We start from the raw sequence: 15940 nt of genomic DNA, 5'->3' as shown, positions 1-15940 counted from the left end.
ATACCCTATAATAATTTCCATCTTGTTCACCTATGACACAGATAAGTTCTACCAATATGTATTGCATGGCACGATGAGAACTCTGTAGCTAAAAGGGTTTCAAAGATTTTTACTAACAGAAATGTTATAAAGTACAGGAAATTTTTACCTCCTCTTCTAGCTCCTTTGCTGTTTTCTCTAGGCGAGTATTAATAGATCTAAAAAATTTTAGAAAGAAACAGTAACTAAAGTAATCCTAATTTACAAAAGCATAGTCTATTAGTTGAAGAAGTATTTATCTAGTCAATTTGTGCTTTTCATTTTCAGCACTGTGTTTGAGCTTCAACTTTAAAAGGTACTGCTCGGCAGCATACTTGCACTTCTGTTCCAGCTCCTCCTTGGCTTGCACCTCACTGCTAAGGTGTTCTTCTAGTGCATATAATTTTTTCTGAATCTGTCAAAAAAAATAAGAAGTTGTAAGTTTTGGTCATAAAGATAAGAGGCTTAAAGAAAACAATGATCCTATTTTGCCTTTCCCACTTACTAGATCTCTCAGTAAGAATATGGGATTTGTACCTGCTTGGTATGACTTTGACTTAGAGCTCCCTTGCCTCCTGCTCTCTCCTTCACAGCATATATATATACATACAAACACATTTATAGGAATATACTCTTCTGTGATTTCCTACACAGCAACAGGAACACTACTACCAGGGATTAAATGAATCCTGAGTAGACAGCTAATAGTTTCAAATCCTTTTTAGCTATGTTTTAAAGCAAGTTAAAATGATAAAAAAGAATTAAATAATACTACATCATTTAAAATATTGCCCTACATGAGTTAACAAGTTTTGTCCCATTAACAGGAACAAAATACGTAAGACAATGTCTTCTAGGTGTATTGGCACATGCCTTTAAACCACTCAGGAGGCAGAGGAAGGAGGATCTCTGGGAATTCAAGGCCAGCTTGCTCTATATACTGAGCTCCAGGGCTGAAATTTAAAACAGTAAATACTGTCAGGCCAAGGCAAAAATGATACACCAAAGTTCTAATGAGTTTGTTTCTTAAATATTAAATTTATCTTTAAAACAACAACAAACAAACAAAAACCTCTACTGTTTCAAAACAACTATAGGCTAGGAGCCAGGGAGATGACTCAGCCAGTAAGATGCTTACTGCACAAGCACCAGGGACTAAGTAACACACACACGAAGTCCAGCTATGTTAACCCCCAGCACTAAAGCTAAAGCTGGTGGAGGCCAACCTGGCCTAGATGTTAAGCTTCAGGTTAGATAGGCCTACAACGCGAAACTCGTCTCCAAAACAAAATAGAACACCAACCAAATGAAACAACAAAATCAAGGCACACAGTTTGAGTCTCTAACTCCAGTGCTGAGGGAGTGGGAGTTTGAGGGAAAAGTGCAGCAGAGACTGGCAAATGTCTGGGGCTCACTGGCCAGTCGGTCTGGACTAATCTCTGAATTCCAGATACACTGAGACACTTTCTAAAAAAAAACAAAACAAAACAAACATGTAGAGTTTTCAGGAAATACTGACAACTGGCTTCCACACATGTGTACATATAAACACATCCAATCACAGCTGCACACACTAAACTTGTAAGTAAATAAAGTCAACTATCTTTTTTTGTTGTTGTTCAAAATAGCGTTTCTTTGTGGAGCTCTGACTGAACTGACTGTCCTGGAACTCGCTCTGTAGACCAGGCTGGCTTCCAACTTACAAAGCTTCTCCTACCTCCACCTCTCAAGTGCTGGGATCAAAGGCATGCACCCCCACACCCAGGCTGAGTTAACTATCTTTATCCTTCTCCATGTATGTGTACACACACACACAGAGAAAAAGCACAAATGACTTTCACACAATAGGACTTTAAAAAAAAAAATACAAGCTCATGAGCTAGTCAAGCTAAGTACTTTTAGATGCTGCAATACTATGAACATACATGTCCTTGATAAATAAAAACAAAAATTACATAATTCATATTTTAAACACTAGATTCATAAGAAAAATAGTGAAAGGGTACTTGATAGGAAAAAGGATGGGCAGTCTCTTGAGCAGATGCAGTACTTCAAGTGGGAGCAGACTATGGTTAGAGTAAAACATGAGTGTTTCTCCTTTTCAGGGTATTTGACACGTACCTCCTGACTTTCCTAGTCAAAAAAAACATACAAGACACATTTTAATGCTTGTCATATTTAATAAAAGACCTATGATGTATATCATTCCAAAATTATCCAACACGTTTTCTACCTTTTGTTACATCTGAAGAAAAAACAGCATTATAACTTATACCTGTATGTGTATGATTTAGCTTTGTAAGCAGTCACAAGATATTTTGGTATATGTGCTGCTGAAGTGAGCACAGTCACAAAATATTTTAACATTATATGAATACACCGGTAAGCAGAAGCGCAGGTTTGAATCTGCCCTACTTCTGTGCCCCGCTGCTTATGCTCTTTCAAAGCCCTGAGATCATAGCGTCTTCTAACTGGCATCGCAGCTGTTAAATCTATAGCAAAGCTGAAAGTGCATAGTCACGTAATTGATCACTTCAACGTTGTGCTACAGACACAGCGCTTTATTCTCTAAGAATGGTATTGCATGAGCAATAAAGAAATACCAAGTACATGGCTAAAAACCAGTGTTATGATGGGGTGAGAGAGATGGTCCAGTCGTTAAGAGCACTGGCTACTCTGCAAAGGAACTAGATTCCATTCCCTCTTCTGACCTCGCTGACACTGCATGTACTTAATGAACAGACATAAAGACAGGCAAAACACTTGTATACAAAAATAGAGATAATTAAAAAAAAATCAATGGCATAAGTGTTGAACATGTGACTAAAGTAGCAAACACAGTAAAAATGTATACATACTTCACTTTTCCTTGTTTGTGTTGCATCATTTTCTCTACAAGATGGAGAGTCACTTAATAACCTGGAAAAACGGGAGAAAGGCTTTTCACTTGTCTTACATAACCAAGCCTCCTTAAGGTCTTACTTGAGCACACTGAGGGAAGCACTCGCTCTGCTGCTGGGCAGGCAGTCACCCCCTCAGCCTCTCCACAAAAGGCCTTAACTTCATTAGGACTAGAGTCACAGCACGGACCCCTTGATTCCACTTGAGTTTCCACAATGATCATATTCTATCGTTTCTCTTAGAAAGGAACATTTCCTCTTTTTTGCAAAGATAACATATGAGCTCAATGTTGAAATTTATACATTTTCTTTTCAAAATATTTAATTTTTTACACTCATTTATTGGGTGTGTTCATGTACACAAAGGCCAAGAGATACATGCAGAGGTCAGAAGATAAGTTGTGGGAACTGGTTCTCTCTTTTCACCATGTGGGTCATCAGACTTAGCAGCAAGGGCCTTACCTAGTGGGCCATCTTGTCAGCCCTTAAGGCATCATTTTGATATTACTGTCAATTTCTTTTTCAGTTGTGTCCTTCCCACCATCTATAAACATGGATAAGTTTCTTTCATCCATGCTTTTTAAAAAAACATATATTCTTTATGTGTATAGATATTTTGCCTAAATATTAGTCCGTGCACCATATGCGTACCTGGTGCCCATGGAGGCCAGAAAAGGGCATCAGATCCCCTGGAACTGGAATTACAGATGGTGGTGAGCTGCCATGTGGCTGCTGGAAATCAAACCTGGGTCGCCTGGAAGAGCAACCAGTGCTCTTAACCACTGTGCCATCCCTTCAGGACAATACCCTTATTTTGTTCAGCACTCAAAACAGTTTTAGAATATTATCACTATTAGGAAGGTGACTAATCCATCTTCATTTGCCTGAGCTTTTTCTGGATTTGTTATCTCATTCTAGGAAACACCCAAACCTGGGCAAATTGTGACACCTGGTCATTCTCATCATTACATCTGAGTGTACCAGGAAGTTTCTCAAACACTTTTAACATCTTATCCCAATATTTAACAGTTTTCAGTGGTTCCTCCTTGGTTGCCAGTCAAAAATCCCTTACAGAGCATCTACTGAGATAATCTGTTTAAAGGCAAATCACATTCTACCTTTTTTACAATTCTGTGATTCACAAGATAACAAACTCAAAGTATTTGTTCTTACTGTATATCTTCAAACGAATATATGACAGTGCCTTTCAATCATTTGTAAATAAATAAAATGTAACATTCAAATATCAAATAAAAAATAAAATTAAAAGTAGTTTAGATAGTCCATTAGGAAAAAAAAAAAAAGCCTGACAGCTAGGCTATTATAACAATAACACTTAACAAATAAAATCACATACAAATTTTCTCTAAAGTAGGTAAATCCTATAAAAGGCAGCTGATTTCCCACAAACGCTTTAGGGATCGGGAAGGTCTCTACATCGCCTTTGTCATCCTCAATGTCGTCAAAATTGCTGCTGTCTATGTCACTGCTGAGTTCAGGCACCACTGGAGCTGCCGCTGCAAGGAAAAAAAATATTATTTCACTCATAGCCAAAATAAAAGATCAACTCATTTTTACGATAACATATTTTATACAAAAACCTAGCAACTGATCTTCTATTCAACATTTCCTAAAACTAAAACTTTATACGTAGTTTATTACTATATTAGGTCAGTTTTAAATATGGGTTAATATATCAAACAAGGAAGGCCAATTATATCACTCTAGAAGCTAAAAATTACAAGTAGCAATAATATATATATATTGTAGAGAATTCTCATTTTCTACATTTTTAAAGCAGAAATATTCTTAAAATTAATCAACATAATATATACATAAAGTAAATTACTATGTTTTATCAGAGTGCAGTCTCAACAACTAACTATTAATTTATTAACTTAGGTACTCAAGTTAAAGGATAATATTCCATTACTGAGATCCACAAAATTGAAAATTAAGAAATGGATACTGTCTATTACAAAAAGAATTGAGAAATGTTGCTTTAAAAAAAATGCATACTGGGGCTGGAGAGATGGCTCAGAGGTTAGGAGCACTGACTGCTCCCCCAGAAGTCCTGAGTTCAATTCCCAGCAACCACATGGTGGCTCACAACCATCTATGAGATCTGGTGCCCTCTTCTGGCATGCAGGTGTACATACAGGCAGAACATTGTATACATAATAAATAAAGAAAAATGCATACTGGGCTGTAGACATGGCTCAGCATTTAAGAGCACTGTCTGCTCTTCCACGGGTCCTGAGTTCAATTCCCAGCAACCACATCTCACAATCATGTGCTTTATACTGGGATCTAATGCCCTCTTCTGGCACGGAGGTATATATGAAGATAGAGCACTCACACATAAAAAAATAAGATAAAATAAATCCTTTAAAAGATCTCTCAATTTAAAATGAGTTATCATACACTCTATCACATGTCTGCTGTTTCAGAAGAGGAAATGAATTTATAAGATCCAAAATGTGATGAAACGGAAACACTCTGACTGCGTGACTTACTCTCTCTTATGTTATCCCAATTCCACTGGTCATTCTTAAAGAAAGGATGCTGTTTGATTTCTTCTACCCCATTTCTTCCAAGTCGTACCTCCCTAAACAATGCAGTTAAAAAATACATTATGAAAAATAAGAATATTAATTTTTAATATTATCACCAAAACAAGGATCATAAATTGAAATATTTTTATGAAGAGTTTCAGCTTAAATGTTTTTCAAATATAAGCTATGTGTCTGACATTTGGACAGATAAAGACACATAATGATGTGTGGATGCATAGTAAACTAGGTGGGAAATAAATTCTACTTCTATTATCTTTCTGTTGTGAATCAGAAGTACAAAATTTCCAGGTTAAAAAAACTCCCTCTGAATATACCAAATTGCATGACCCACTTGACAAAGATTTACTTCAGGCTGCTCTCACAGAAGCACCATTTAAAAATCCCTTTCCTCTTAAAAAACTCAGATATGAAGTTTGAACTATCCCTATTTACTACTAGAAGCTCTCTCTCCATTTATATTAAAATAATCATTCTGAATAAAAGAAAAAAAAAGGCTAAGAATTTCATTCTTTTAACACCCATGAGCATTCCTGAAAACTACATGGAAATAGAAATCATCTAAGGTAAATGTGTTCCTGGTGAATTTCCAGTTTGTACCTTGTGTTATAATGAAATCCTCACTCACCCCAGCAAACACCATTTGGGTTATAGTTGATTTTGTCAACACTGGTTGTTTATCAACCATATAACTACCAAAGTTTACAGTTCTTTTCAACAAATTATTAGAGAAACCAAGGAAAAACCAAATAGCTTGCTCACGCTTTTTAAGACAGCATTCACACCTTTGTTCATCTATTTGCTTTTTTCAGATCATAGAATTCAGCTGTGTGTGGTGGCCCAAGCTATAATCCCAGCACTCGGGAGGAAGAGACAGCCAGATCTCTCTGAGTTCAAGACCAGCCTGGTCTACAAAGTGAGTCCAAGACAGACAAAGCTACACAGAGAAACCCTGTCTCAAAAAAACCAAAAGAGAGAGAAAAAAAAAAAATCACAGAATTTCCATAAGAGACTTGTTCATACAAATGCAAATTAAAGAGATGGAAAGAAACACTTCCATCTTAACCAAATAGTTCTTTGTTTGAGGGGTGGGGGAAGACAGTGTCTTACCATGTAGCCCTGGCTATCCTGGAACCTGGCTATCTGTAGACCAGGCTAGCTTCAAACTCAGAGCTCTGACTGCCTCTGTCTCCTGAGTGCTGGGACTAAAGGCGAGCACCATGTGCTCGCGATGGCGGCACATATACTACAGACGTGCACCACCACACCTGAGTCACCACTCCTAACTTTAAAGTTCTTAAGACTATAAATACCAACTATTTATCTATAGAAATGGTTGGCCTCTCCAAAGTTATATAATCAAGAATTATATGGATTACTACATAAAGGGGCAAAACAAGTAATGTGAACTTTATCATTCAAATGTAGTCATTTACTAACTCATTTATGTACTTTTATAGACACAGGATTGATGTACAACTTAGATTATAAATAGGATGTAGACACAAAACAATGAAGGTAACCCAATGTCAGGCTGAAGCATGGGGCTAAACCAAAATGAAATGCAAATAGTATAACAAGAGAGGCTGACTTCATATTCATACAAAGCAAGCATGATTTCACTTCTGCAGATTTTAAAAGTGAAAGGGTTTTCTCTCTGTGTGTACACTACCTGTCTGTTAAGAAGGCACATATAAGATTCTTTGCATGTTTAGAAATTTCTGTATCTTCAGGGAAACAAAGGGAATTTTTATGATCCATAATTTTGCTGTAGGTTCCTACAAGTGAATCTGCATAAAATGGAGTGTCCCCTAAGTTAAAAAAAAAATAGTAATGATTAGAATACAGAATTCAAATTTAACTTTTTATATAGCATTTAAATATCTTAGGTTTAAACATATCTTTCATGAAAGAGCAACTGGCCTACATGCCAAGAATCACAGTGAAAATGAACAGACATATACAAATACACTTAAAATGTAATCACACCAAAGACCTTCTACCCTTAAAAAAAAAAAATTTGCCTTTGAGTTTTCTCTAATTGAAATATTAAATCTTGGGATCAGACATAATAGCATATGCCTTAAATCCCAGCACTCAGGAAGCAGAGGCAGGCAGATCTCTGTTTGAGTGCCAGGACAGTCAGAGCTACAAAGTGAGACCCTGTCTTGAATTAAACACACAAACAAAAAATTTATATCTTAACATTCTAATTGAAAATAACAATGTGATTCATCTCACTGTGATGGTGAACACCTTTAATACCAGCACTCCAGAGGCAGAGGCAGAGGCAGAGGCAGAGGCAGAGGCAGAGGCAGAGGCAGAGGCAGAGGCAGAGGCAGAGGCAGAGGCAGAGGCAGAGGCAGCTATATCTTTTCTAGATTCCAGGACAGCCTGGTCTACATAACAAGATTGTCTCAAAAGAATAAAGAAAAAAGTGTGGAGGTGGGTGGGGGGAGACAAAGAAGAAGGAAAAAAAGAGAAAAGGAGGGGAAAGAGTATATATTTGTTTCTGTGTTCAGTTCAGGGAAGTCAAGCCTTCATAGAGAGATCCTGTCTCTAACAAACAAAAAGCCCAAAACAGTATATGAACTAAAGAACAGTTTCAGTGGTCTCTAACTACTGGAACAAATATTAAAATTTACTTAAATATTTACTCAACCCTTTAAAATATTTACAATAAATAAGATTATTAAGAAATCTTGGGAGCAATTAATGTCTTAGCAGTTAAAAGCATGCAGTGCTCTTATAAAGGGCCAAAATTCTGTTCCCAGCACCTGTGTCAGGTGCTCACAACCAACTGTAACTCTAACTCCAGGGGATTCAATGCCCTTCTGTGTCTTCTTTAGGCACTTGTAACACATGCATACAAAACAAGTAAATAAGTAAATCTTTAGAAACAACAACCTTGCCATCTATGGGGGCTAGGACAATAAAGGGGCTCAGCAGTTGAGAGCATTTGCTGCTAACACTTCTAGAGTTTGGGTCCCAGCACCTATGCCATGAGACTCACAGTTCCGTAGAACTCCAGCTCAGCTCCAGGGGGGCTGATTAAAAAGATTAGTGGAGGTCTAAAAAAGCTGTGAATTTGCTCTTGCTCTAATATTACCTTAATTTAAAAAGATCTAGTGATGAGCAGTGGCACATCTGCAATCTCAGCATACAAGAAGCTGAAGCAGGAGATTATGAGTTTGAGGGCAGCATCAGCTATATGAAAACACTTAGAAAAATAAGAAAAGGATCTACTGGAGAACACTTCTACTAACATGCAGCATACTTCTAATTTCTTTTCATGTTATACTTCTTTTCAATCACTATGCTAGTCTTAGATCAGATTCTACTTCATTTACTTATTTACTGGCATGTACATGTGTAAGCATGCACAGGTCACACTCACAGGTGGAGGTCAGAGGACAATTTGCAGGTGTTGGTTCTCTTCTACCTTCACCTGAGTCCTGAAGATCAAACTCAGATTGTCAGGCTCAGCCACAAGCGTCTTTTACACCTTACCCTAGTGGTATTCAACCTTTCTAATACTGTGACTTTTTAATAAAGTTCCTCATGTTGTGGTGACCCCCGACTATAAAATTATTTTGTTGCTACTTCATAACTGCAATTTTGCTACTGTTATGAATCGTAATGTAAGTATCAGTGTTTTCCAATAGTCTTAGGTCAGTGACCCCTATGAAAAGGTCACTCAACACCTCACCACAGGGGTCATGACCCACTGGTTAGAACCACTATCTTAAGCCATCTCACCAGTTCTACATCAGGTTCTAGTTCAGTTTTCAGAGATTCTAATTCCACCCTTGAACACAACAATTTCTTTATATTCTCCAATTCTTGACTGAACTACAAGGTACTATAAGAAGGGTTTTCAAAACAGAACAAATTCAAATAATGACTCACCCACTAGCATCTCAAAAAGGAAAACACCTACAGACCACCAATCACATTCTCGCCCATAGTAGCCATCACCTCCTTGTGACTTCAGAACCTCGGGTGATATGTAATCAGGAGTTCCAACTGCTGTATCACAATGCACCATGCCTGTCTGGGTAAAGAGCAGAATTAAAAAAAAAAACAAAAAAACAAAGGCAAACATGCGGGATGAGCATACACTGACAACTGATTTATCAGACAGACAGTGGCCTAGATCACTTCCAATAGAATGCCACTGATGACATGGTTTCAAGACTCAGGAGGTATATACATCAACCACCAAATGCATAGAAATGTCTGTATCAGGAAGACCAGGGATAAATTTCATCCATGGAAAAAGGTAATGTCAGTGGGCTACCAAAACTATAGAAACTGACAATTTTTAAGTTGTTTATTTCTTACATTATAAAGTAAGAGGATACAAAATGAGATCTTAATAATACAACATGGGGAAAATAAATGGCTCACGAGAAAAAAAGCAGCTTTGCTGCTTTGGAAAGAAACAAAAGCACTTAGATGGCAAAACAACTCTCAGCTTGGATATCGGATTAAGAAATGGTCCAAAGTTTATCAAGAACAGACTGAGGAAATGTAGTAAGCATTTAAACTAAAATGTGTCAAAACTATAAGGTTTGACACTTCTTGGTTTTACATTTTTCTAATATAAAGCTATATCATCAACATATTTGGCAAAGTGATTCAATACCTTTAACCTGTGTTTGGTTTTGCTGGATAGTAAAATACTTTTGTGAGTACCTTCTTAGAGTCTGTGTATGTACAATGTGTTCAGGAATGTGTGCATGCGTGCCTGTATGCATGTAAATCATAGGTCAATACTGGCTACGTTCCTCTCTCACTCTTCCCCTTATTTTCTGAGACAGTGTCTCTCATGAAACCTTGAGCTCAGTAACTGGCCAGACTAGCTAGTCAGCATAGCCCAGGGACCCTCTGCCTCTCCAGTACTGGGGTTATAGGTATGTACCACCATGTTTAGTCTTTTGTGGGAGATCAGATCCTCAAGCTTGATGGGTATCTCATCCACTGAAGTTGTCTTTTTGGCAAAGATAAAAATCATCCATCACAGGCTGGAGAGATGGTTCAGTGGTTAAGAGTACTTAATTCTTCTTGAAGAGATCCTGATTTCAATTCCCAGCAATCACACTGTGGCTCACAATCATCTATAATGGGATCTGATTGCCTCTTTTGGTGTCCATGAAGACAGAGCACTCATATACATAAAATACATAAATTAATTAATTAATTGAGAAAGAATCATCCATCACAGAAGACAGAAAGAAGAAGGGAGAAGAGCAAGAGAAAGTGAGCACGCGTATGTGCACACAAAGGCATCACAGTGTCTGCTGTTAACTGAAATTATTCTAGCAGTGTAAAGCTCCTTCACCCCAAGTTCTGTCCAATTTGTTAAGATTTTAATACATTAATTCTTCTCTTTCTCTACCTGCTAATGGTGCATCCCACATTTCTCACAAGAAAACTATAGAAATACTAACATTTTGTTAAGAAGCTATTAGGGCTAAGGACACAGCTTGTTGCTAAAAGTGTCTGCCTAGTGTGCACAGTCCTAGGTTCACTCTCCATAACTATTCACTACCTCCACAACCAACAACAAATAGCTCTAAGTAACATGACCTCCTTGGAAAGGAAAGTTCAGTGTATTTTGTGGACATGATTTGTACAAATGTTTAAATGCTATAAAGCATACCAAACAAGAGAAATTAATTTCAAAAATAGTAATTATGTATCCTTAATTTAGCAGAATAAGTGGAATGTTATTTTTCCAAATACAGCAAACGAGGTATAGAACTCATTATATGAATTAATAATTTCTATGAAGCTTGAAAAGATAATGTAGAAATACTTAGTGAGGATTTCTACATAGAATAAAATAAGACAGTGACATTAACAAGAAGCTTTGAGAAAACCTATTTTAGGAAGACATCTTCAATCCAAAATGCAGTATTAACAAATTTATTTATTACAGTAGCGGGACCAGTAATTATGAAACAATTTTAAATGTACACTAGGGTTAAACAAGTAAAAACAAATCTATAACTAGCTAATGAGAGCCAGAGGGGTTTTGTTTATTTGTTTTGTTTTTAACTGTTAGGAAATTACAGAAAGAAAAGAGGAAGATTAGACTGAGTCCTGTGTTGTTCAACTTATACCAGATATATCAATGTTAAATAGTGGCAGTTGATATACTATCTATAGAGACAGAGACTCAAATGTAAACACATGGGCATGTGGCTTAATACTTGGTATGTATAACCCATGCCTCCTAGCTCTACGCACCAACTGAGCCTGAAAGTCGTGACACTTTGGGAGCAATGAGCACATCTAGCTCCCATAGAGATGACTGCTAAATACCATTCCCCAATAAAAGGAATCAAAAGCTTCTTGGTTCTAGGGCTAAGGAAAAAAAACACCAGACAATTTTGTAATATTCTATAGTGTCAAAATCAAGGCCAATACAGTAAAGGGAGATGTGCTGAGAGGATATGGAGCAACCTAAGGAGCCTTCACAAAGTAGCAAACTTTGAGCCAGGTTTTCACGTGTGAATAAAAAAAATGGCCTCCATCCAGCATCTATAAAGCACATGAATCATTAAGTAACATTATGAAAGACTTGTATAATAAATCACAGCGTTGGAGCTCCAAGGCATTGTCACATGACAGCACAGAGAGCCATATCTTAAGAGGCTTTGTAGCACCGCCTATGGAGCTTGACCTTTCATCAACCTGCTGCATCTACTGAAGTAGTCTGAGCTAGAGAACAAGATAACCAGGCAATCGTTTTCAAAAGGTTACTCAAAATTACTTGGATTGGGGGCTGGGAAAGTGGGTAAAAGTGCTTGTTGTAAAGAGTGAGGACCTGAATTTGGATTCCTAGCAACCAAGTAAAAAAAGCCAGGTGTGGCAGTACATGCCTGAAACTCCAGGCTGAAGAAGGGAGGTGAAATGGTGGAGAGAGGCAGACCCCAGGGATTTACTAGCCGGCCAGTCTTGCCAAAAAGAGTGTGCTCAAGATACAGCGAGAGACTATGCTTTAAAAAACAAAACAAAAAAACATGCAGGGCAAGGAAGATGGCTCAGTGAGTAGGAGTACTTGTAGAGCAAGTATAATGACCTGAGTTCAAATCCTTAACACTCACAAAAAAGGCCAGGCATGACTGTATGTATGTTTGTAATCTCCGAACTGGGGGTGGTGTGTTTGTGTGAGCGTGTGCACGCACACGCACGTGAAGATGCTGACCAACCTAACTGAAATTGGTTTCCAGTTCAGTGAGAAACCCTGTCTCAAGGTAATAAGGTAAGGAGTGATAGAAGACACCTGACCTCCTCCACTGGGTTCCTCATGGATATGCACAGGTGTACACACATGTATGGATATACACACACACACACACACAATCTAAATAAAATAAAATGGTGGAGAGAGACAGAAGACACCTAACATACCCCGTTTCCACACATGCACTCATAGCCAAGCGTACCTGCACACACATGCATTTGCCACAAATAAACCCAAAAATTACTTTGAATATATTAAATTAAATGTTTTCTAAATATATTTGATGATTTGTCATTGGCAAAATATAGTCAGAGAGTTTACTGAAAACTTAAAAATTGATCAATCATAAGTCTTCAGTTTGGTCTTACAAACAATTCAAAATGCCTCCTATGAAGATAAAAAAGAAAAATTTAAATGAAAACTCTTAATTTTTAGAAGTATTAAAGGCCCTGGACTGACTTAAGTAGGCATCAGGCCTTCCAGTCCATTTCTGAGGACTAGAACTGAGCACCGTGTCCCTGCAAAGGTACACCTACCACTTCCTGAGGTGCTCAGCCAGTACAGCACAGGTGTTATCTGTCCTTGTGTTCCAACTAAACAGTCCAAGTGTTCAGACACACATTTTCACCTGCCCATAGCTGCATAAACCTGTCTAGTCGGATTCCCTTAGTTAGTCCCTTGGATACTAATTATTTTTATTTAATTACAATTACATAGTTTCTTTTGTTGTCCCCTTTATTATTGACTGATTGATAATCAATAACTGGAGAGGGTGCACACAAGCATACAACTTACAGGAGTTGGTTTTGTCCTTTCACTAAATCCCAAGAAGGGACTTGGTGGCAAATGTCTTTACCCACTAAGCCACCCCAACTGTCTAAGCTATGTACTTTCTGAACAATATACTGGCATTGCTCCTATGCAGCAAGTATTGCCATTTTCATTTTTTAATGTGCAACTGAGGAAAATAGAATTTTTCAGAAATAAACACAAGAAGAATCATCAGATATTAGAAACTGAGGTCATGGGCTAATGAGATGGCTCAGCAGTTACAGAGCTCTTCCAGATGGTTCAATTCCCAGCACCTACCATGGTGGCTCACAACGACCTGTAAGTCCAGTTCCAGAAGTTCCAATGCCCTCTTCTAGCCTCTGTAGGCACCACGCTTTCTCTGACATGGAAGAGAAAGCAAGGACCACTGAAAACTGATGTCTATATTGCTGACAAACTATAAAAACTTGAAGGGGTGCATACTAGCTATCAATTCATCTTCTTCCTTAAACATCTCTGGCACACATAAAAAACACTCTTTTTCATGTAGACCACAAAGCCAGAGACTAGATTTGGCTACTAGGCTCTGGTCTGTCTCTGGTGTAGTGACAATAATAAAGGAAAGGCAAACATTGATAGAACTCAAACTTGTAACACCATTATTCATCAAACAATTACTAGAAAATTAAGAGTTCGATATAATTTAAAAAAAAAAAAGATCAGTGTCTATGGACACTTCAAGTGTTTGTGTACATGTGTTGTTGGTGGTGAGCATTCTGGAAGGTCACAAAAACCATACCAAAAGTGAAATTCAGTTTCCTGAAAGCATAGATTACAGAGTACTTACTATTTATAAGCCATCTTCTCCATAGGAATTAACAGTACAGACAGAGGACAAATATAAAATCAAATAATCAAAACAAACCAGTATCATAATTAGCCATGAAGTTAATGTTTCTGAACCAACTAATCATAAAGTGTCTGACAGCAAAATATTATATTAAATGATGACTCCGTATTTACCCTATGATACCAAAGTGGTATTTGGGAAGCAGTGAATAATTTCTTTTTATATCATCTCCTTTCTTTGTTAAAAAAAATTATTTATGTATTTGTATTTTATATACATTGGTGTTTTGCCAGCATGTATGTCTGTATGAGGTTGTAGGGTTCCCTGGAACAGGAGTTACAGACAGTTTTGAGCTGCCATGTTGATGCTGGGAATTGAACCCGGGTTCTCTGAAAGAACAGTCAGTGCTCTTAAAAGCTGGGCCATCTCTCCAGCTCCCACCTCCTTTCTTAAAAGGGGACAAAAAAAATCATAACAAAATGAAAAACCAAACAAACAAACAAGAAACCACACAGAAATAATAATGGTAGTACAAATACTCCTGAACTTGAACTTACAGTTTTGTGGTCCAATTCTACACACCTAAACTAGTATTAACTAGCTCTAATCATCAACACTCTATGAAGAAGATAAATGAACTGAGCACTGATTTTCTCTTGCAATAAGAAAGCCACTAATAAAGTATTTTATGCCTAGATGAATGATTAGTAAAGGAAATATTCTAAATTAGTTTGTTTTGGTGTTCTTATACCCTTATCAAAACTAAATTCATTTTTACTCAAAAATGAAAAAGTCCTGATTTGCATTTTTTTATTAACATACACACACACACACACACACACACACACAAAGCCTAGCAAGAAGGTTCAGCAGATAAAGGTGATTGCTGTACAAGCCTGGTGAGCTGAGCATGTCTCCAGAACCCATATAATGGCAGAGACAAGTGACTCCATAGAGTTGTCTTCTGACCTCCACATGCGCTCCATTGCATGCACATGTTCTCTCGCTCTCTCTTTTCTTTCTCTCTCTCTCTTTCCCTTTCGTACACAAAAACACAATATGGACAAAATTTTTTAATAGCATTTTTTACTGGCCTACTTACTTCATCCATTTTCATACACGTGCCAAAATCTGCTAATTTTAGGTGTCCATGTTTATCCAAAAGCATGTTATCAGGCTTCACGTCTCTGTGTATTAAGCCCATGGAGTGTATTGCATCCAGTGCAAGCACTACCTCAGCAGTATAAAACTTGGCCCATTTTTCAGGCACATCATAATTACTCATAAGGTTCACAAGGTCTCCACCTGGCATGTACTCCATCACCATGTACAGGTACCTGTCATCTTGAAAGGCACAAAAGAGCTGGAAAAGGGGAAGAACAAAATTATACTAAAAACAAAGACATGAACAAAACAAAACCCCAAAATTATTATTATTAGTGAAAAAACAGACTACAACTAAAACAGTTAAAATTTATGAAATCCTTTACTTCTGAGTCAGGACTGTTTAATAAGAAAACAGCAGACAATTTTACATGGCATACTATAAAATATATATAAATAAATGTTTTTC

General features: G+C 37.3%; 1 protein-coding gene across 1 annotated transcript in view; it reads right to left on the bottom strand.

The window, feature by feature from the left end:
• Positions 1 to 15940, bottom strand: part of Rock2 (Rho associated coiled-coil containing protein kinase 2) — a 94891-nt gene that overhangs the window by 31862 nt on the left and 47089 nt on the right. Inside the window, exons 5-12 of the mRNA XM_060366174.1 lie at positions 15470 to 15730; positions 9401 to 9545; positions 7164 to 7302; positions 5435 to 5526; positions 4276 to 4435; positions 2877 to 2937; positions 354 to 433; positions 149 to 197 (exon numbers count right to left, since the gene is read on the bottom strand). Coding sequence (XP_060222157.1) covers positions 149 to 197; positions 354 to 433; positions 2877 to 2937; positions 4276 to 4435; positions 5435 to 5526; positions 7164 to 7302; positions 9401 to 9545; positions 15470 to 15730 — 987 coding nt within the window. The remainder of the gene's footprint in view (positions 1 to 148; positions 198 to 353; positions 434 to 2876; positions 2938 to 4275; positions 4436 to 5434; positions 5527 to 7163; positions 7303 to 9400; positions 9546 to 15469; positions 15731 to 15940) is intronic.

This window comes from Meriones unguiculatus, chromosome 1 (genome assembly GCF_030254825.1).
Source record: "Meriones unguiculatus strain TT.TT164.6M chromosome 1, Bangor_MerUng_6.1, whole genome shotgun sequence".
In the NCBI taxonomy this organism is placed as follows: Eukaryota; Metazoa; Chordata; class Mammalia; order Rodentia; family Muridae; genus Meriones; species Meriones unguiculatus.
Note: the sequence above shows the minus strand (reverse complement) of the source record. Positions and strands in the feature narration are given on the sequence as shown.